Genomic DNA, 20,148 nt, shown 5'->3' on the forward strand with positions numbered 1-20,148 from the left:
AAATAACTATTTATTCCATCGTTTGACCATATTGAGAACTAAACACTGCAAGATATCCTGAATCACCATCACTGCTACTTGTTTCCTAGAACATAGATATATCATGTGCTTCATTTCTGCAACTTATGTCCCCTGTATCAATCAAACATTAAACTTAGCCATTTCCTTCATCCACCACTCTACAATGTCATATTTACTTCCAATTTAAATCCTATTAAGCATTATGCCACACCATTTTTTATAAAATAAAACCTTTAACAGATAGCCACTGCAACCTTTTCAGAGGTCAAAATTAGAAAATTTATAGCATGACATTTTGTTATTCATTAAGATAAATCTTGATTCCCAAGCTGCATCAGATAAGAGCAGTAAGCCCATTTTACCAAGTGTAACATCAGCATTCTAGTAATGTGATTACTTCTGCAGAAACATGAGTTGGAAAATACAAAATAACCAATAGGGACTATATAATGAAGATTTTCCATGAAGACCTGGTCATACTTGCAACATTGGTACCACCATGGGAATGAGTTATGAAGAATGCAATGGAGATGGACAAAATCAATTAGATTGGATCAGCGAGATCAGAATTAGCTGAGGAAATAGCTTAAAAGATCAAATTATTAATTTAAAAAGCAAAAGATTATAGAACATTAAAAAAATTAAGAGCATAAAATTATATCGTGTTAAAATATTCTTATACCCAACATATTACATAAGATATCTAGCTTTCCAGAGAGACACATTAAATTGAAATATAAGCAGTAGAAAGTCTGAAAAATAATGAACAAATCATAAAAGAATAGTTCAGCTATACTTGTCCCGACATATGTATATATAATGGTTTATCTAATAAACATATATATTATATATATCATACATATATGTATTAGATAACCATTATATACATTATATAAAAGACTCGAAACTTCTCCACTTCCAATTTTGATTGTATCAATTGGTCCTTCTATGGCCGCAATGATTTTTTAATCACCATGCAATTGATGTGTGGGGTAATGCTAAGGATATTTTTAAACATAAATGTAATGAGAGCATATGTTTTAGTACAATTTTGCATCTCAAGATAACTCCTTTATGTAGTCGTCCTTATTTGAAATTAAGGGTTATGTTCTACTTCTTTTCTCTCACTGTATCCTTAGTCTGTGTTATATGGTGATGAACAACAAATATTGTAAGAATGGCAGGAGACAAAGAAAAAAGTGAAATTTGGCTGAAGCAAATAGCAAACGAATAGTAATATACAGCTATATACAGCTCCATCTTGTTCTAATGAGTGCTAAATCAATCATCTAATTTGAATGGCCAGTGAAGCCAGCTGCCATAATTTCTGCAGTGTAATTAGAGGTTCCTACTTTCATCTCTCCAGTAGGTATATGATACTAACCCCTTCCAGCCAGCAGTATCACTTTTTGTTCATATATTAATTGGCAGTATCCCTTTTTTCACTAATATTTCAATTAAACCCAAGCCACTATATTTCTGCATCTAGTAAATGGATCAAGTTCTATATCGTATGTTCAACTGAGATGATACAGAAAATACTAGAAGCATTTAGACCAAACCATGTCTAAATGAAAATGCCACGCATAATACAAAAGAAGAAATATATGTGAATGCAAGAAGAACAAAGAAAACAAATATATATCTAAGACCAAACCAGAACAACAGAAGATCTGAATAATAATAATGACAAGATAAAGGAAAAAAAATCCTGGTTGACGATGACACCGCTAAAGAAAGAATATTAGCAATAATATCCGCAACTTAAACTTTGAGATCTATGATAATAATCGGCTTGAGGTATCCATGTGAATGTCTTCTCTTTTCTTTTTCGTGGCGTAATGCTTTACAAGAATAAAAATGGAGGGTTGTGAAAGAAATTTACCCTGAGTTCTGAAGGGGTCTTCCTCTTCTTCGTCATACCAGAATTGGCTGCCCCAGGTGGCAAAAAATTGGAGGTAGATTCAACAACTGTAGCTTGGGCCATCACCCTCCGCTTCTATAGTTGCATTCCTCTAGTCCAACAACCCCCCACCGCACCCCACCCCACCCCACCCCTAAAAGAAAGTATACCAGTTTCAGTCTGAAACTACCAAAACATCATCGTAAGCAAAGAAACAGTTTGATCATTGCAAGACACCTCGTTTCAGAGAATGGAATCAAGAATTCCACTCAAAAGTCCACTAACAAACCGAAAATCATAGTTAAGAACTTATCGGATCGGCATCAAGAAACCATTACCCTCGGCTTCTACAGCCACATGTCTCTTCTCCAACAAAGCCCCGACCGACGAGAAAGTAGACCAAATAACTAATGGCAACCAAAGAAATAGTTCGATCATTACAAGACACCTCGTTTCTAAGAAAGAAATCAATCAAATCCCCTAACAAACCGAAACCCTAATCAGGAACGTATCGGGTCGGCGTCAAGAAACCATTACCCTCCGCGTCTATAGCCCATATGTCTCTTCCCCTAAAACTCCCCACACACAAGAAAGCAGACCAATTTCCAGCCCAATCTGATCGGAGTACAACTCACTTTGAAAGAATCCAACCAAAGAACCCAAACAAAACGAAACCCTAAGGAAGAACCCATGGATCAGCATCAAGAAAACAGATGAATCTCTAGTTTCGATGACGAAAACCAAGACTCGACGAGAGAACAGAAAATTGAACGGCGATTACCTGAGGGAATCAATCCCTTCGATCTTGCAAGATCGAGAAAAGGAGATGCTGAACTTGTGCGGAGATCAGATCGACAACGAAGGCGATAAGGTGGAAAGAAGAGCGGGAAGGGGAAAGAGGGAGGCGGCGAGGTTTTAAAAATGAGAGAGAGAGAGAGAGAGAGAGAGGGGGGGTGGGGGTGGGGGTGGGGATGGGGAGGGAAGTGCGGAAAGGGGGGGAATGATGAAACATTTGGGATGTAAACCAATGTTGTTTTAGTGGAAGCTGCATTCGTATACCCGTTTTCGATTACCAGCAATGCCTGCCTGCAATAATATTGGTTGCATCGTGCGGGACCTCCTGCACGATGGTCGTTACTCCAATCACACGGTAGACAGTGAGGGAGAAACTGGCGGAACGGTATCCTTGCGGTTCATACGGATCGGATCGCATCGGATTGGGTTCGATCTGGGCGGATTGGATCGGGTCAGATCGAATCGGGTGGAGACCAAATCAATTCCGTTGGTCCATATGTATAACAAATAAATAATATAGTCGTATACATAAATATAAAATAATATTTAAAATAAATTAATATTTTTTACCAATATATCAATCATGTTGGTTTCGAGAGAAACAACTATTATACCATAGCAATTTTATGATTTTTTATAATATAATAAAATATTTTATAAATCTTATAAAAATTTTATTAGTATCATACAAATGCTAAACTGTTAATACCATCCTAAGATGGCATTAATATTTAAATATAAAAATATACATTAAACCCTAAGTACTATAAATGTTTTCTTATCGACTTAGGGCAATGTTACGGATTTAATAGGTTTTAGCTAAGTTGTGCAGCACCTTTGCATGACCATTCGTAAAAAATCAACCTCCTCAAAATCTTTTATAATCTCATAAGAACTTACAAAAGAGAAGATGAGTTTGATGAAACGTTTAACTTGGGATTCTACAAACATATATTTTTGTAAACATTTAATAGATAATATAAATTAGACTTTACAATTACATTATTCTTCCTTTAGAAAATTATAATTTATCCCTCTTCTGAATCTGTCCCGTTAGAACAACTTTCCTTTTCGCATCTCTCCTTATGAAAATTTTGGATACCATCATCCCCTTAGGCGACTCCACATTGCATAACAAATTATTATGTTTCGACGCCATGAACATATTTTATAGATTACAACTCTTTGCTAATACAGCTCCCGTTGTGCTCCTCGAGACCTTGCAACACACTGAACCTATTATATACTTTAGTTTCATATGGATATATCTTTCTCATGCTAAATATAAAGTTTTCATTCTTAATGGCATTGAGTTTTGATTATCTTAAGATGACCATAGATAATCCATCGTCCGCATATAAACTATTATATGAGTACCAAAATTTTCAAGTTAGCAATTTCACTCATCTTTGTGAGCTTTGTACAATTTTTTTAATCGCAAAGCAATCCATCCCTTTATATACAGTCTCATCTTTTGCCAAACACCCTCACTTGCCTTGAGTACCATTAAGTTTGATTGTCAATATTGAGTCATAACTCGAACTTAATTATTTTAACCTTTATGCATTATGTGTTTTTTCCTAATTTGTTTGTTCTTGTTGTATCTCTCGTGCAAAAGGATTAGTTATTTATTTGAATATAAATCTCAAATGTCAGCTCCTCTAAGCGACTTATTTCTAAATATCTTTATACTTGTTTTCACATGTGTTAGTTGCTCTCAACGTGGCCTCAATTGGTACTATACATTTTATATGTAAAGTATTTATAAACATGCTTGTTTTACTCCGATACTATATATCATAGGCTTAGTAAGTTTTGAAGTCACATGACACATTTGTGTGTCCGTTTGTAAATGATTAGCCTCATCGAAATCTCCTATGATTTCATAAAGATATATACAAAAGAATATAAATTAATGGAAGTGTTTAACTCGAGATCCTACAAACAGACATTTCAGCAAACATTTAATAGACAATACAAACTATAAATATAAACTTCGCAAGCTTTGATGGTCGTCCGATGAAGAGTCCAAGGTGATTCACCGTGACAAAAAATTTTCATAAGTATTTATATGATACTATTATGAAATAAGATAATATGCTATACTAGCCGGCACTTCGTACCTATTTTGAGAGGTTAGAGATGGAGAGAGAGAGAGAAAAAAAGAGGAGTTTCTACATACGACACTAAGACAACCTACGTTTATAGAAGCGTCCTCAGCGTGAAGATTGCTTTATGCTGAAGCCAGAATGGAGAGGGAGAAGAGGAGTTTCCAGTAGGAGCTGCACCAATCCCATGAACTCCTGAGGCGCTGCATCGATGACTGGAGGCGAGTCGATGTGACCGATGAGCGGAAGGCCGCCGGACTCTTACAGCGGCTGCGGCGACGGCAATCCCGAGCCGGACCTCGGTGCCTTCTTGATCTTGCATGATTCCTTGGCAGCCTTGAGAGGATGAGGCCTCGGATTCTCACCCTGTTGCTCTCTCCCGCCTGAAGCAATGGTTGCTGCTGCTTTTTAACTCACTATATATATACCAGAAGATGGAGAAGAAAGCCACCATAGCGTCGATGACGTCAACGAGACTCCATTAATTAGGAATCAAAGGAAGACCACCAGCTGATGCTGAATAATTTAATAGGGAGAACGAAGGACGAAGGAAATGAGCATGTCATATGAATGCCACCAACACATTATTTTTTCGACCATAATGCTTTTTATTCTACATGTTTTTGTTCGTTCTTAGAGAGAGATAGAGAGAGAGAGAGAGAGAGAGAGAGAGATAGAGAGTCTGACTGCCACCGACAACTTTGACTGCTTCCGAGCAGAATAGACAAACAAATATGGTATAACTCTATCTGTTCTTGTACCGATCTAGCCATCACACGAGGTCAAAAGTATGTTGATTCTTTACTGTCAGACCTAACAAGGAGCACCATATGACTTCGGCAATCGTTCTCTTCATAGATATCACTGAAATAATATCTCAAGGCACTTCAAATTCACCATCAATTTATCACTTCTCTTTTTTCTCTCGAGTAGTTTCCTGTGAAACCTTTTATTGTCCGTTCAAGTGAGCAGTACTCGTATTGCTAAAAATCCATAAGCTGGTCTCTCTACATATCTTCTCTTTCTTGTTCAGCAAATTCAGGACCTGCAGATTCATGGACGGAGGATGCTGTGCATGCACATTACTCGTGGACACACTGCAACCTCACGTGGAAAGACTTTTCGGTGGCGGAAGGAAATAAACCACCCTTGCCATGTTCTGCAGATATTGCTACCTCCTTCATTGATGGTGAAGGTCATGTTGTGGTCCTCTCACCATGATCTCCATCCACCTGCAAGGAAGTCTTGGGGAAGGTTGGCAAGGAAGCTGCTCCCATAGCTTTCTTGGATGTTACACCTGCAGATTGCTGCAAGAAGAGCCAACCATGAAAGCTTCCCCTCGACGATGATGAGTCGGCCGATGTATGACAAGTGGCAACAGCCAAACGTGTGAGAAGAACCACATTTGTGTCTTTTAGTTTTGTGTGTTCACAGCCCTCTCAACACGTGTATTTCACCAAATTCATGCATTTAATATTCGTTTTATGAAGACAGATTCATGTTTTACTCTCTCTCTCTCTCTCTATCTCTGCATGTGAGTAGGATGAATATGTAGGACTACATTACGTGTACTCCTCATGCCCTCTCAACACGTGTATTTCACTAAATTCATGCATTTAATATTCGTTTTATGAAGACAGATTCATGTTTTACTCTCTCTCTCTCTCTCTCTCTCTCTCTCTCTCTCTCTCTCTATCTCTGCATGTGAGCAGGATGAATATATAGGACTACATTACGTGTACTCCTCATGCCCTTTCAGAATCAATGGCTTCGATTCATTATAATTTGGAATAGAGACGGTTCGGTTTTGATTCCGGTTCAAGAACCGATGATTTTAATTTTGATTTCGCTTTCAGAATAAAAAATATATATTTTTAAATTATCAAAATATCACTTCAATTAGTTATTTATTAAATTACCATATATATATATATATATATATGTCATATATAGGGCACTTATTTTTTTTTTGTTGATTCAAAATGAAATTTGATTCCAGATTTTAAATCAGAATAAAATTAAATCATTGATTTTAGTTTTAGTTTCAGTTCAAAATAAAATTATATATTTTTTATTTTTATTAATTATCAAAATATATCTTCAATTTATTGTTTATTAAATTATTAAAAATATAGATTTGTCACTTATAAGGGCACCTTTTTTTAATTTATTGTTTGATTCTAATTTTTTTGGTCGGTTCGGAACGGTTTGATTTTAATTTTAAAAATCGAAACTAAATTAAATTATCCTAATTCTGATTTGGTTCAAAACTACTAAACCATTAATCCGGTTCAATTTCAATTCCGTATCGATTTAGTTTCGGTTTGAATCGAACCAAAGTCAAACTGATTACATGGTCAAATTCGAAGGTGATTTTTTAATGTTTAATATTAAAAAATATATTTGGTGAAGATTCCATGACTGCAATGTATTTAATATAAACAAGCACATATTAATTGAGTTTCCATGAAAAAATATATATATTTTTATAAATAAGACGAGCAATATTATTTTGGAATAATACAAAACGTAAGTGTATGGATTGAATGTTGGAACCCTTTCTAAAATATTTTATACGTCCATCATCCATTCATAATTATAGTTCTTCCATCGCTGTAATGATCTACCACATAAATACTAAATATTAAAATATAATTAGAAAAATGATTACGCAAAGAAAACAAAAATACATTAAAGGTGAGATCAGTGGAAATGGTGAGAATTGAAGCCAATTAAATTAGGTCATGAGTGGGTCACCAACCCAACACCGATCATCCGGTTTTGGATGGAGTCAACTTAGGTTATGTCATCCGAGGTCATTTTAGTCATATCATGCATCTCAATTCGGTCAACCCTCGATCTGTACTGTACCCTTCAACGCACCCTTCCCGTGGCCGGATTCATTTGCGGGCCCCAGCGCTGGCTTCAATCGTAAGTACGGTGCGTTGGAAGGTGCGTCGGAAAAGCAATCTTTTGTTTTGGGGAAGAGAAGTCAACCGAGAACTCGTCGAAGACCAAATGGATTGGCGTCTTCCTTCTAAACTTAGCCCGTGCCTTGCCATTTCCCACCCTTCTCTTCCTTGTTTCCTCTCCCTCGCGAATTCATATACCTCCACATTCCTCCTCCATCCTCTCGGAGGCAGAAGAAACAGGAAAAGCCGTAGGCAGAGGAAGAAGAAGATGGAGAGCTCCAACTGCATGGGACTCGTGGCGGTCGTCGCCGTCTCCGGCAGCATCGCGCTCGTCGCCCTCCAGGTCCACCGGCGCCTCGCCTCGGACTTCATCAAGAAGGTCGAGTCGGAAATCGGTATCCAATCCTATCCTTCCCTGTGTTTCTTGCTCCGGCTTCTCGTTCTTCCTCTGTTTGCACTACTCGAGGTCAAAGGTAACCGCGTGCGATCTCTCTTGCTCCGGCAGGTCGTGAAAGAAACCGGCCAAGGAAGAAGGTGAGGTTCGCCCCCGACGTGATCGAGCCGTCGTCGAACAACGAGGAGTACCGGAGGCGCAAGAAGACGGCGTTGTCTCCGCCAACCAATCGATGACACGAAAGAAAGAAGGCAACTTGTTTGTCCTAGTTTGTTCTGCATCTGCAACCTTCAGGTGTCTGTCGATCCAACTACACCATACATGCTTGGATTTTGTCTCAGTTGTCAGGTTCATAGAGAATGAAGGAATGGTTTACATATCTCTCTACCGATGATGGCAATTCATCAATCCCATCTCCATTAATCTCGTACTCTTAAGCTCGTAAGGGAGTTGATTCGAGAGGCTAAAATTCTCATCATTATACGTACTGCTTTCAGGAAGAACATTGCAGAGATCGAAGGCAAAGCTGTTGCTCAATCTTCCACGTAACATTCTCTCTAATAATCCAACTTTGTGTCTGATGTAATGACAGAGACGAGCACTAAAACGTCAGTCGAGACGATGGGGACTCCTCAACAACAAATCATTGCGAGGTAGGCAAGCATTGGAGCCACATTGATTTGGATTAGGAGATCTGTTAGTAGATCAAGCAATTGCTAGAATCGACCACACACAAAAATAATACCATGGGAAGATTGAGATGGTGCTTTGCCTTCCCCAACTTGTCTTAATCGCCATTGCAAGGCTATGAATCATGCATAGAAAGTGGAGAGACTAATATAATGGAATCGCAGAAGAGAAGCTGAAGAAGAGAGATAAAGCAGCTTCACTTTTGACCCAGCATTCAACTGAGAGGGGATTACTTGGAGAGCACACATTACACCTGTCATTGCACAAGAATCTAAAAGATGATAGCAGTCTCTCTCTGAAAATTTGCTTCTCCATGGCAGAGGATTGGTCCTATGTTCTCTTATCCTTCCTTCTCTTCATTCTGCTTTCTTGATCATGTCTAATTGGAGACATTTATCCCATGAAAACATAAATAACATATAACTATTAGCAGCAGAAAGAAGTAGCTAACATCCAATTGGGATCTCAAAGTCAGAGATGAGATGGTATGCAGCAGCAGCAAAGAGGAAAGCAGACAAACAACCTGCCTTATATTGATAGGAAAACTCACATTTTATTCTTGATTCTTCCTTTGATCAGACAACTACAAAACAAATGCTCCACCAATTCATCACTACTCTTAGAGAATATGTTGTTGCCTTGTTGCTCTCTCTCTCTCTCTCTCTCTCTCTCTCTCTCTTTCTAAGACTCTGTTCTGTGTCAAACAGTTGCATGGCCAACCATGAAAACGAAAGCATGTCAAGAATCTCCTTTTCTTGTTCTCATGCCATAACACAAAGTGCCACCAAACCATGAACTCTTCCTTTCATACCCCCTTTTCAAAAAGACCAGCCATGGTAATTGCAGGAAGCCTTGTTATGTGAGGATGGTCACCGCAACTTTTACCAGGTTTCCATGCCCCCTTTTCAAAGACGTTGCTTTCCTCTTCTTCTGCATGTTATTGTTCTCCTCTGCTTCAACTTACTTCAACTGCAATTACAAATAGTAATTATACATGCAGATACCTTAATTGTTGCATATATAAGTCTTAATGTTTCTTTTGCAATTACTAATTGCATTAATTTTTATTGCTAGCAACCCATTATTATGCTTCAAGATAAGGATTTGTGTCGACCATTATTATGTATATTTAAAAAATAATTAAGTGATGTTTTGATTATTTTCTCATTATAAATTTTTTTCTCATTAAAAATAATTAAATGCGTGTATATATATATATATATATATATATATATAAGCTAACATGCGTGTCGGTAGCAGTTGGCTGACTTCGCATATTGACTGCACGTGACAGTTATTACCGTCCGGTGACGTCAACTGGACATCACGTATCTGTACTGTTCGACACGAGGCTTATGACCATAACGCACACCAAGTATCCCATGGCACTACTTAAGACGCACCAACTCGTGGTTCTCACGTGTGCACCACAACTACACCGCTGGGGTGTGAGTCGTGGTTGAAGTCACGACGTGAAGCCGCGGCGTATGCCGTCGCGCATGTGGCTGCGTAAGAAATAGTACTTTTTGGTATGGCTATTATTAAAGACGATAAAAATATTATCCATAAGAATTATAATTTTCTTTCGGAAAAAAAAGATTATTAATTCGGTCCAGTAAGTGAAAATTATATGCTAATTAAACATTACGACAGTTTTAAATGACTTATTATCGAGTCCCGACTTCCGATCATAAAATTAAAAATACTTTTTTTTGTGTGTCTATTTTCAATTAATATTTTTACAATCGACTCACACCGTACATTTGAGATCATCGATCACCAAATTAAAATATTCATGGATTATTATTTTGGGATGACAGGAGTTTTGAATGACTCCCATGGAATCATGTGTTTCCAACCTGTTTCAGGTGGCAGGGCCATCAAGATTTGCATCTATTTCTCTGAGTTCTAATCATCCATAAAGCCAGATCATAGAATAAGACCACAGCATTCCATGAACCGACGCGCGAGTCCAAAGGGTCGTGGGTTGGGGCCCACCCATCGTACGCCCGTCCCGACACCCTCTTTTCTTCCTTTTATCCCTCCTATTCAATTCGCTGCAACGCAGAGAACCACCGACACCGAGACTCTCACTCTCGGGCCCGCCGTGGGCCCTCGAGTTGCCAATCACCAGACGGGTAGTGTTAGCGGGTAAACGGAGAACCCTTTACAGAACTAAGAATAAAAAAGACCCTATACTTATGCCGAGGCACCCACGAACGCCACCGTTTCTTTCCGAGGTGGACCCCACCCCAGATCACGTTTTCGTACGCGTTTCTTTTGTCCGCTCACCACCAACTAATTTCCCATTTTTTATGTGATCGGTTAATGCTTTTTTCTGTTTAATCGTAATCGAGCGGAGAGACTTCACGCGGAGGCCGAGCAAGCGAGCCGGCGGAGGTAACGCCGCCGTGGAAGTCAGAAGCGACGCCGACAGCTCGTCTGCTGCAAGTCCTTTTTACGCCTTGCGCAGCTGCCGAATTCATCGTTTAGCCCTCCGTATGTAGCGGCGACTAGCGATGTCTTTAAGGGTAGTTTTGGTTTTTCACGTTGCGGATGGCAGTATTACCGCTGCTGAAGCGGACGAGTTAAGATCACGGGACTTGGAGTTACTCACCCCCTTCTGGGCCCCGCAGTGACAGCCTGTCGTGAGGCGTCTCCGTCCCCCACGCGTTCCTTTGCCTTCGATGCTCTCCTCTTTCCACTCCCACAAAAAGTCCTCGTCTCTCTCTCACTTTCTCGCTCTCTCTGTCTCTCTATCTCCGTTCACCAGCAAGAAATAGAGAAGAGAGGCAATCAGGAGAGTCTCGTTGCGGTCTGCTTGCTCGCCGGCGTCGCCATGGCTCGTGCCTCCCTCGGCGGGGCTACCGCGCTCCTTTTCCTCCTTGTCTCGGTAGCGGTATCCTCGGTAAAGACGGAATCTGACGCCTCCACGGCCACATTGGCCACCGCATCATCGGGCGGGCAGATCAACTCCAACTCGGTGCTTGTCGCCCTACTCGACTCGCACTACACGGAGCTGGCGGAGCTGGTGGAGAAGGCGCTTCTGCTCCCCTCCCTGGAGGCCGCCGTCGGCCGCCACAACCTCACTATCTTCGCTCCTCGCAATGAGGCTCTCGAGCGAGACCTCGACCCCGAGTTCAAGCGCTTCCTCCTGGAGCCCGGCAACCTCCGCTCCCTGCAGACCCTGCTCCTCTACCACGTCGTCCCTGCCCGCATCCCCTCCGAGGCTTGGCCCCAGTCCCGCCACCCCACCCTCGCTGGTGATCATATCCACCTCTCCTCCTCCGGGGAAGGATCTTCCGGTGGGGGCAAGACGGTCGGCCTCGCGGCCGTGGTGCAGCCGGACGCGGTGGTCCGCCCGGACGGCGTGATCCACGGCATCGAGCGCCTTCTCGTGCCACGGTCCGTGCAGGAGGATTTCAACCGCCGGCGCAGTCTCGCCGCTATCTCCGCCGTGCTCCCCACCGGCGCCCCCGAGGTGGACCCCCGCACCCATCGCCTCAAGAAGCCGGCGCCGCCCGTCCCGGCCGGCGCTCCTCCCGTGCTCCCGATCTACGACGCCATGGCCCCAGGCCCGTCGCTGGCGCCCGCGCCCGCCCCCGGCCCGGGCTCCGGCAAGCACTGGTTCGACGGGGAGAGCCAGGTGAAGGACTTCATCCAGACCCTGCTCCTGTACGGCGGTTACAACGAGTTCGCCGACATCCTGGTGAACCTGACGTCGATGGCGACAGAGATGGGGCGGTTGGTGTCGGAAGGCTACGTGCTCACCGTCCTGGCCCCCAACGACGACGCCATGGCGCGGCTGACGACGGACCAGCTCAGCGAGCCCGGGGCACCGGAGACCATCATGTACTACCACCTCATCCCCGAGTACCAGACGGAGGAGAGCATGTACAACGCGGTCCGCCGGTTCGGGAAGGTGCGCTACGACACCCTGCGGGTGCCGCACAAGGTGGTCGCGAGGGAGGCCGACGGCTCCGTCAAGTTTGGCGCCGGCGAGGGCTCCGCCTACCTGTTCGACCCCGACATCTACACCGACGGCCGCATCTCCGTGCAGGGCATCGACGCCGTCCTCTTCCCTCCCGACGAGGACGCCCCTCCCGCCTCCCCGCTCTCCCCCGCCGCCCGCAAGGCCGAGCTCGCCCAGGTCAAGGCCAAGACCAAGCTCAAAGCCAAGCTCCGAAGAGGTAATTATTATTATTATTATTATTATTATTACCACTAATTATTCCTCTTCTTTGTTATCCCCTTTAAATCATTTATACTTATTAATAATTGTGCTATAAACATATATATAATTATATAGGGAAATAATTTGTAGAGTTGTGCGTATAATATAATGCTTCTTGGAGTTGGTGAGGGCATGTGGGCACAGCTCGACAGTGTCGGTGGAGTTCATTCCTTGAAGTGGAAGAATACTTTTCCATGTTTCTACACCTTTTTCCTCTTCTTTAATTTCTTCCTTTTGCGCTTTTGTTTTTTGTTTTCTTCCACTTTGTTGCTTTGTGTGGAGTAGGGGATATGTAGATGTTAATAGTTGTGGTCTTTTCCTACAACCATGCCATGCCATATATAATTATATTACCAATAGTAGGTGATTTGTCACCACCAAAAGCTATAGAAATGTTTTCTTTTCTTGCAGTAGCACCACAAAACCCAGCCTGTATCTACTGTTGAAGTTGACCTCTCAACTTCTCCAAGGAGAATGACAACATGGGCTGTCAGATTATTGTGTATTTATATCTTGCGTGTGTGTTTTATTATTTATTGCATGGGATTAGACTAACACAAGGCTGTGTGGTGGTTCATTGCAGGGAAATTGTTGGAAATTGGATGCAGTTTGCTTGGGGTGTTGGGTCAAAGCTCTCACTTTGCCACTTGCCAATAGAGATCACACTGTCTGAGACACATACAAAAAAAAAGTAGAGGTAAAAGCATGACAGAGATATAGCTGCACCCTTTTATTCTTTGCTTAATAAAAATGATGATGGTGGAGGGAGAAGGGGAGTGTTTGGAATGTTGATACTGGTGATTGCTGAGGTGTATAGGAATATGTCTCCCCCCTCTTCCTTTTTTTTTCCTCATCCACATTTGTTTTGATACAAAGTCAATTTGCAATACTGCCCTCAAATTCTCTCTTTCTTGATTTTGTGGAGCATGAACTATATGTAGCATTATATTCTCCCTCTATTTCACGGATTTTGAAATCTACCAATCAGATAGAAGGTTTTTTGAAGTCTTTTCCTCCTAATATACACTATTTGATGGCCACTGTTTTCCAGCTGACTTGGATCACTTTTGAGATGTATACCTAAGAGAAACTTCATCAAATTTAAGACCACAAAATAGAAGAGCCAGAGACAAATAAAGAAATGACTATATCATTTATGTATTGGCCATCCATGTGGTGCCAAGAGACATTACCAGAGTCATAAGAAAGCTGAAACAGAGGCAAGTTTAGCTAGTGGATTGTAAATAAATATATGCAATTGCCATTATTTTACAAGCTTATAATTGGACCTTTTTGATCATAGCTGTTGTCCTCCTATACACTACTGTATCCTGCTCTGACTGGCTAACACTTTAGATCATTGTTTCCAGTTGGACTACAGCAAATCCTTCTCCTTTTCTGTGAACTATAAACTACATAGCATTTATATTTCTACTAGTCAAAAGATTCTGAACTCCAGATGTTTCATCAGCCCTTTTTGGAGTTTGATCCATCTGGTTTTGGCCTTGCTCATGATAAAGCTCTTAAATCAGACTTACTTATGTGGAAAGGACAGATGATTCTTGTTTGTGTGTGGATTTAAAATGTCAGTGAAGGCTAATTTTACATAAAAAAGTTGAAACCACTGACTGACTGATTGACACACCATTTCTCTTTTAAGCTAATTTAATTCTGAAAACAATTATTAGAAACATCAAACTTCCTTTTAGAATCCATGTGTCTGTGGATATTTAACTTTCTGTAATATATTTAATAATCAAATATGAACCTTCAGCAGGAAGATTTTGCCATATTAATGTCAAGAATCCTCCTGTCTTGCTAAAGAGACAAGCTATTTCTATTGCCATAGAAGAGAAGAGAAGAGAGAGTAACTGCTACTTAATTTTGGAGAATTGATTCCATATCCTTGGTATAATCAAGAGTAGCTACATGGCATGCAGTAGTCGTAGGTAAAGTCATCACTAAATTAAACCAACAGCCTTGACCTAACAAAAGTTTCAGGTGCTTGATACCACCAAAGAAAGACAACCTAATGGACAGTGATCAAACATTCAATGTAGTTCAATTGTTATGAAAAACATGATATTTCTGCAAGGAAATAAGAGAAATTCTATTCAGCAAGAGAAAATCATGCCACAGTCTTTTAATTCCCAAAATAAAATCTCATAAACAGATTTGAACCCAGTCAAATAAATCAGGTGAACTAGGCCATACTTTGCAATTACAGGGGCACCAATGCTCTCTAAAACTGGTGATGGATCTCAAAATTATTATCGCGGCCTTGTGAGTACAACAACAAAGAGCCACTACCAGGTCCTATGACAACTCTATAAAGTGATAATTACAAAAAAAGAATATGAACCACGGAACTACCTCGTCGTCAATCGAGCTTTAACGCCTCCCTAAAGCCGATACTGAAGTTAGCCTGCAATCCTCTCTTGCCGAATCCGGCGTCTCCTTTGTTCATCATAGCTACAAATTCATTGTAGTCTATACGCCCGTCCTGCCATAAAGACAAGACGAAGATACAAAAAATGAGCAGATTGCTTTGTGTAATATGGCCTTGAGACAGAATGTAAAACATTTGCCAGAGATGAAGGATTTACATTATCTTGATCCGCTTCTCGGATCATTTCATCCAGCTGCACATCATGTATGCCGAATTCTTCACAAGCCTGTTGCAGTTCATCTTGAGTTATGTAACCACTCCCATCTTTGTCGAAGTATGAGAAGGCCATGAATAAATGATCCTCCCTCTCTATCTTATTTAGCTGTAAAGTGGCAGCAACAAACTCGCCATAGTCGATTGTGCCGCTGTTATCAACATCTGCCTAATATTTTCCAATTTCCAACAAAGAGAGTAAGAAGAGAGAATAAGAAAATGATAATTAACTTAAGGTACTGAATGAACTCTTTCTCCAAATGTTTTGCATGAGAAGTCAATAATTTTCAAGTAAAGGAAGTGACCATCTACCAAACTAACCAACATTATAAAGTTTGGTTTCTTCCAAACTAAGAGAAGATTACCATGAAGCAACCATCTATGGATGAATTAGACATCATTTAACATAAAGGTGTTTGTGTAATTTGGAGGTAATATTACTTATAAAACTGATGTTTCTGACAGCAGATTTTTATTGTTTAATATGCTATCCCAGCTCTTGGATCTTTTGAATACCTACCGCCTGCATAAGTGCATAAATTTCCGACTCCTGGAGATTAGCACCAACTCTTTCCAATCCAGCCTTGAGTTCTTCAAATGTTATCTGCCCACTGTTGTCTGTATCTATCATCTTAAACATTTCCTTAAGGCCAGCAATTTCATCCTCGGAAAGGTGTTCAGCAATAACCTATAAGAAGGACATACTTAGAGAAAATAAAGAAATTGGAGGTGACAAGGAAAAAAAACAAAAACATGCCATATATACCATAAACCATTTACATTAGTGTAAGTGACAGTAAATTAGAACGAAAACAGAATGAATGATATAAAAAAATCAGAGATCATAGTTCAGAATAGAGTAACATGTGAAACAAACTAGAGAAAAATACCCTATATACATTACCAGATGACTAGAACCAAAACAAAAAGGAAAGGAAATACATGAGACTTTCACACCCATGGATGAACAATATATATATTATATATAAGCCTAGTACAGAATCTACTGCAAATGTGGATTCCTTCTAACTCGAGCCAGACTTCTAAAACCCCTGAACAGAAAACCTGCATCATTTATGCACGGTCAATTTCACCTAAAAGAGAAGGGTGCAGATCTCAAGATAACCAACATGGCTTGTCAAATTTGCACAAAGGCATGACTAAGGTTATGCTAACTTGTACATTGACCCCAAAAGATTACTCTTGCAAAATTGTAGGGAGCAATGATCAACTTGAGTAGAATAAAATAATGAGAAGCAACAATATTGCAACATCAACCTTCTTTGCCATTGTGATTGTAAACATGCATGAAAAAGCATGCAATGATCACAGCCAACATCAATGAAAGAGATAATCTCATTTAGAGCTTTGCTAGGTTGATTTGTTCAAAAAAACATTCATAGCTAATCATCCAAATTAGTATCAAAAGCCACCTAATTTTCCAAAATTATGACTTCTAAAGCTTACTCTGATAGCCATCTTTTTAAGTTTGTTCATGGCAGAAAATTGTTTCAAGCGAGAAAGAACTGCAGAATCCAGAGGCTTGTCAGGAGCCACTCCATCAATCTGAACCCATGGATGACCTGGAAATAATCCAACAGTGAATTAAGCAAACTCAGTTCATTATAGAACTGAATCATCAAAATTTCCTTACAAGCAATGAATTCATGATTGGCAAACTAGATGACAAATCTATTAGCACTTTCTAAGTTATGCATGCAACTGGACGATGATGTTGATCAGGGAACAGATATCTTGAAAAATTAAACAACTATAGCTAGACGACATTTTTTAATGAGAGTCAAAGTGTCGGTTAGCAGTGTAAGTCACATTTCAAACTCTGTCACATGGATGTGCTTTCATGGTATCCATTGTTGTCCTTGGGGTATGCCGATGCAGTAAAAGAAAACATGTTAATAGCAAATCATGAATTTTCACTCTTGGAATTCAATGCAAATAGTTTCTTATAACCGTGAATATATCAAAATTGAAGTCCAACTTACACAAAACGTCATGAGCAGTCAACCGCCTCCTGGGGTCCCTAACAAGCATTTTCCTTACAAGTTCTTTGGCACTGTTTGAGATGCTGGGCCATGGATCTGACTGAAAGTCAAGTTTACCATGTAAAACCTCTTCAAATATACCTTGCTCGGTTTCTGGATGTGATGTAAATTACAGCACATAATAGGTGAGAAGTAGGTGATATATACCAATTAACTGTCCAAAGTAAAACTCCAAGCAAACACAATCAGAGGATAAATGTCTCACCAGCCCAAAATGGAGGAACACCACTAAGAAGAATATAAATGATCACCCCAGCACTCCAAACATCTGCCTCTCGACCATACCGTTTTTTCAGAACTTCAGGTGCAACATAGTAAGGGCTACCAACCACATCAGTAAATATCTCTCCTGGAAAAGATATATTCCAATTCCATTAATGAAAATAGAAGAGCTATAGTGTTCCTAAGAATATTAACTAGTCACTCTTTTCTCTCTAAAGCTTGCCCCAGAGTGTTGCGCATCCAGTATGATGAGTAACAATGATGTGTTGTCTCAAGAGTCTGGTTATAATAGAAGATGAAAACCATGAAACAAAACAGTAATAGACAAGAGTCACAGAGGATTAGATTCTTCTTTGGTGGAATAAGGTGCTGATTGAACTATCAAATGCTTAAAGAGCAAGTACATATACCGAAAAAGATGCACCTTGAGTTTCATAACAAAATATAATAGCACTGGACCGCAAAAAGAAGTGTACCTGGCCGGAAGAAGATTGACAATCCAAAGTCAATGGTCTTAAGAGGTGAATCCTCCATTTGATTGACGAAAAGAAAATTTTCAGGCTTGAGATCTCGATGCATGACCCCCATCGAATGACAAGCTTCCACAACTCCAACAATCACCCTTGCAAGCTCTGCTGCCTTTCTTTCTGTGTAATGCCCCTTCTGAATGATCCTATCAAATAACTCACCCCCAGCACACAACTCCATGACAACATGGACAGCCACAGCATCTTCATAGGCCCCTTTGATGGAGATTACACTTGGGTGACCTGACAAATGATGCATTATCTGGATCTCTCTCCTAACATCCTGCACATCCTCCTCTGTCATCAATTTCCTCTTCAAAATGGACTTGCAAGCATACTCCTTGCCAGTTTCCTTCTCCACACAAAGATACGTTGTTCCGAATTGTCCTTGCCCAAGTTTCCGTCCTAAGCTGTAAACATCCTTCAAACTATTGGTTTTGTGTTTCAAAATAAACTCTTCCTGAAGTCCTGCCACACTGGAGAGTCTCTTGACATGGGTCGGCTTCTTGGGTTGGTTCGACAAGGGTATGTCGGATGCCTGCTTGCCCTCCACTTCTGGAAGTCTGGGTGGCTCAGTCTGTTTATTCTGGATCTTAACTGGTTGGGGAGCATTGACATCCGGTTTAGCTGGTGCTGGCGCATCCGAGGTCCCCTCACCAGCAGCCTCATTATTGGCAGCTGGAAGAGCCTCCTTGTTCAATCGACTACGCCAAAGAGTAGCTGATACCGATTGGAAAAATCCATTCTTCAAGAGGCTCGGCCCAACACATGCGTTCCCCATCCGATTCAAGAATCAATATTCCCAAAGAACCCTCCTCTGCATTGTCTCGAACACCTCCAACGCGTACGTACCCAAAGCTAAAATTCAAACCTTGTACCGATCAAATTCCCATCCTGAGCCGGAACCCCGCAGAGATGCACATAAAAATGGGATCTTCCGACAAAATTTTTTAATTTCACGTGCAAATTAGATCCTTACACGGAGAAAACGAACAACAATGGGCAATAAGAGAAAGCTCCCGCCGTTGGGCTAAACGACAACGCGAGAACGAACCGAATCCATCCAATTCCAGGAAGAATCCAAAATGTAGAGGGGGAATTCCAACAAAACCCTAGAAATCCCCCGTCCGATGGGGACGGACCTGATCCTGCACCAAAATCAGCAAATGGACGCCCGATCAGAGGCGATAGCTTGTCGAAAGAGGAAGCCGTGGAGGAGGGGGGACCGGAAACCAAATGGTGGGTCGGAGGAAGGAGGAAGAGGGGGGAGGATGGCGCAAACGGGTCAACGGAGCGGTCCAATTCCCGGCTGCTCTCCGTCTCCTTTACGATTCGATTTCGGTCGCCTTGCCCTCCCCAATTTGTTGAATTAATTAATTCATCAATTAATTATTCACTAATTTTATTTTGGAATTTTAGTATAGTATAATTGAATCGGTCGGTCTAATTTGACGTGCTTTTAACTCGAATAAATTAGGATTAAGATTAAAATTATGATTTAAGATTGGGTTTGGAAGGTTACTGGACATTAAGTACATGATAAAGATGATTTGACTTGGTCAACACTCTATCGTCAATGACATTAACATGGCAAATGCGAATGATAGGACGAGATTT

At 40.8% G+C, this 20,148-nt stretch overlaps 3 protein-coding genes and 1 pseudogene across 5 annotated transcripts in view; 2 read left to right on the top strand and 2 right to left on the bottom strand.

The window, feature by feature from the left end:
- The window catches only part of LOC103974197 (uncharacterized), an 8,810-nt gene extending 6,775 nt beyond the window's left edge, over positions 1-2,035 (bottom strand). For both annotated transcript variants that reach the window (XM_065149586.1, XM_065149585.1), the window contains exon 1: positions 1,907-2,035. In XM_065149586.1, coding sequence (XP_065005658.1) covers positions 1,907-2,008 — 102 coding nt within the window. In that variant the 5' untranslated portion in view covers positions 2,009-2,035. The remainder of the gene's footprint in view (positions 1-1,906) is intronic.
- A 5,783-nt stretch (positions 2,036-7,818) lies between these two features.
- On the top strand, positions 7,819-8,512 carry LOC135586273 (uncharacterized; annotated as a pseudogene).
- A 3,006-nt stretch (positions 8,513-11,518) lies between these two features.
- On the top strand, positions 11,519-13,972 carry LOC135636265 (fasciclin-like arabinogalactan protein 17). The gene is made up of 2 exons (XM_065147905.1): positions 11,519-13,013; positions 13,641-13,972. Exons 1-2 carry the CDS (start codon positions 11,663-11,665, stop codon positions 13,712-13,714), a joined length of 1,425 nt encoding a protein of 474 aa, XP_065003977.1. The 5' UTR covers positions 11,519-11,662; the 3' UTR covers positions 13,715-13,972.
- Positions 13,973-15,185: 1,213 nt separating this feature from the next.
- LOC135636263 (calcium-dependent protein kinase 10-like) lies at positions 15,186-19,883 on the bottom strand. Of its 2 annotated transcripts, XM_065147903.1 has the most exons (7): positions 18,481-19,882; positions 17,988-18,131; positions 17,723-17,875; positions 17,187-17,302; positions 16,240-16,407; positions 15,664-15,888; positions 15,186-15,560 (listed from the first exon to the last, which is right to left on the bottom strand). In XM_065147903.1, exons 1-7 carry the CDS (start codon positions 19,310-19,312, stop codon positions 15,438-15,440), a joined length of 1,761 nt encoding a protein of 586 aa, XP_065003975.1. In that variant the 5' UTR covers positions 19,313-19,882; the 3' UTR covers positions 15,186-15,437. The 2 variants fall into 2 exon arrangements, with proteins under 2 accessions (XP_065003975.1, XP_065003976.1); XM_065147904.1 differs by lacking the exon at positions 15,186-15,560 and having other exon boundaries at positions 15,677-15,884; positions 18,481-19,883.
- Between the last annotated feature and the right edge of the window lie 265 nt (positions 19,884-20,148).

The sequence above is a fragment of the Musa acuminata genome, chromosome BXJ3-4, assembly GCF_036884655.1.
Source record: "Musa acuminata AAA Group cultivar baxijiao chromosome BXJ3-4, Cavendish_Baxijiao_AAA, whole genome shotgun sequence".
Lineage (NCBI taxonomy): Eukaryota > Viridiplantae > Streptophyta > Magnoliopsida > Zingiberales > Musaceae > Musa > Musa acuminata.

Excerpts from the sequence above, each read along its gene's own strand:
- LOC135636265 (XM_065147905.1), top strand. The coding sequence starts at position 11,663 with ATGGCTCGTGCCTCCCTCGGCGGGGCTACCGCGCTCCTTTTCCTCCTT. Across the intron at positions 13,014-13,640 it reads CAAAGCCAAGCTCCGAAGAG|GGAAATTGTTGGAAATTGGA; the intron begins GTAATTATTATT and ends GGTTCATTGCAG.
- LOC135636263 (XM_065147903.1), bottom strand. The coding sequence starts at position 19,312 with ATGGGGAACGCATGTGTTGGGCCGAGCCTCTTGAAGAATGGATTTTTC. Across the intron at positions 16,408-17,186 it reads TTAAAAAGATGGCTATCAGA|GTTATTGCTGAACACCTTTC; the intron begins GTAAGCTTTAGA and ends TCCTTCTTATAG. Across the intron at positions 15,889-16,239 it reads TTTATGCACTTATGCAGGCG|GCAGATGTTGATAACAGCGG; the intron begins GTAGGTATTCAA and ends GGAAAATATTAG.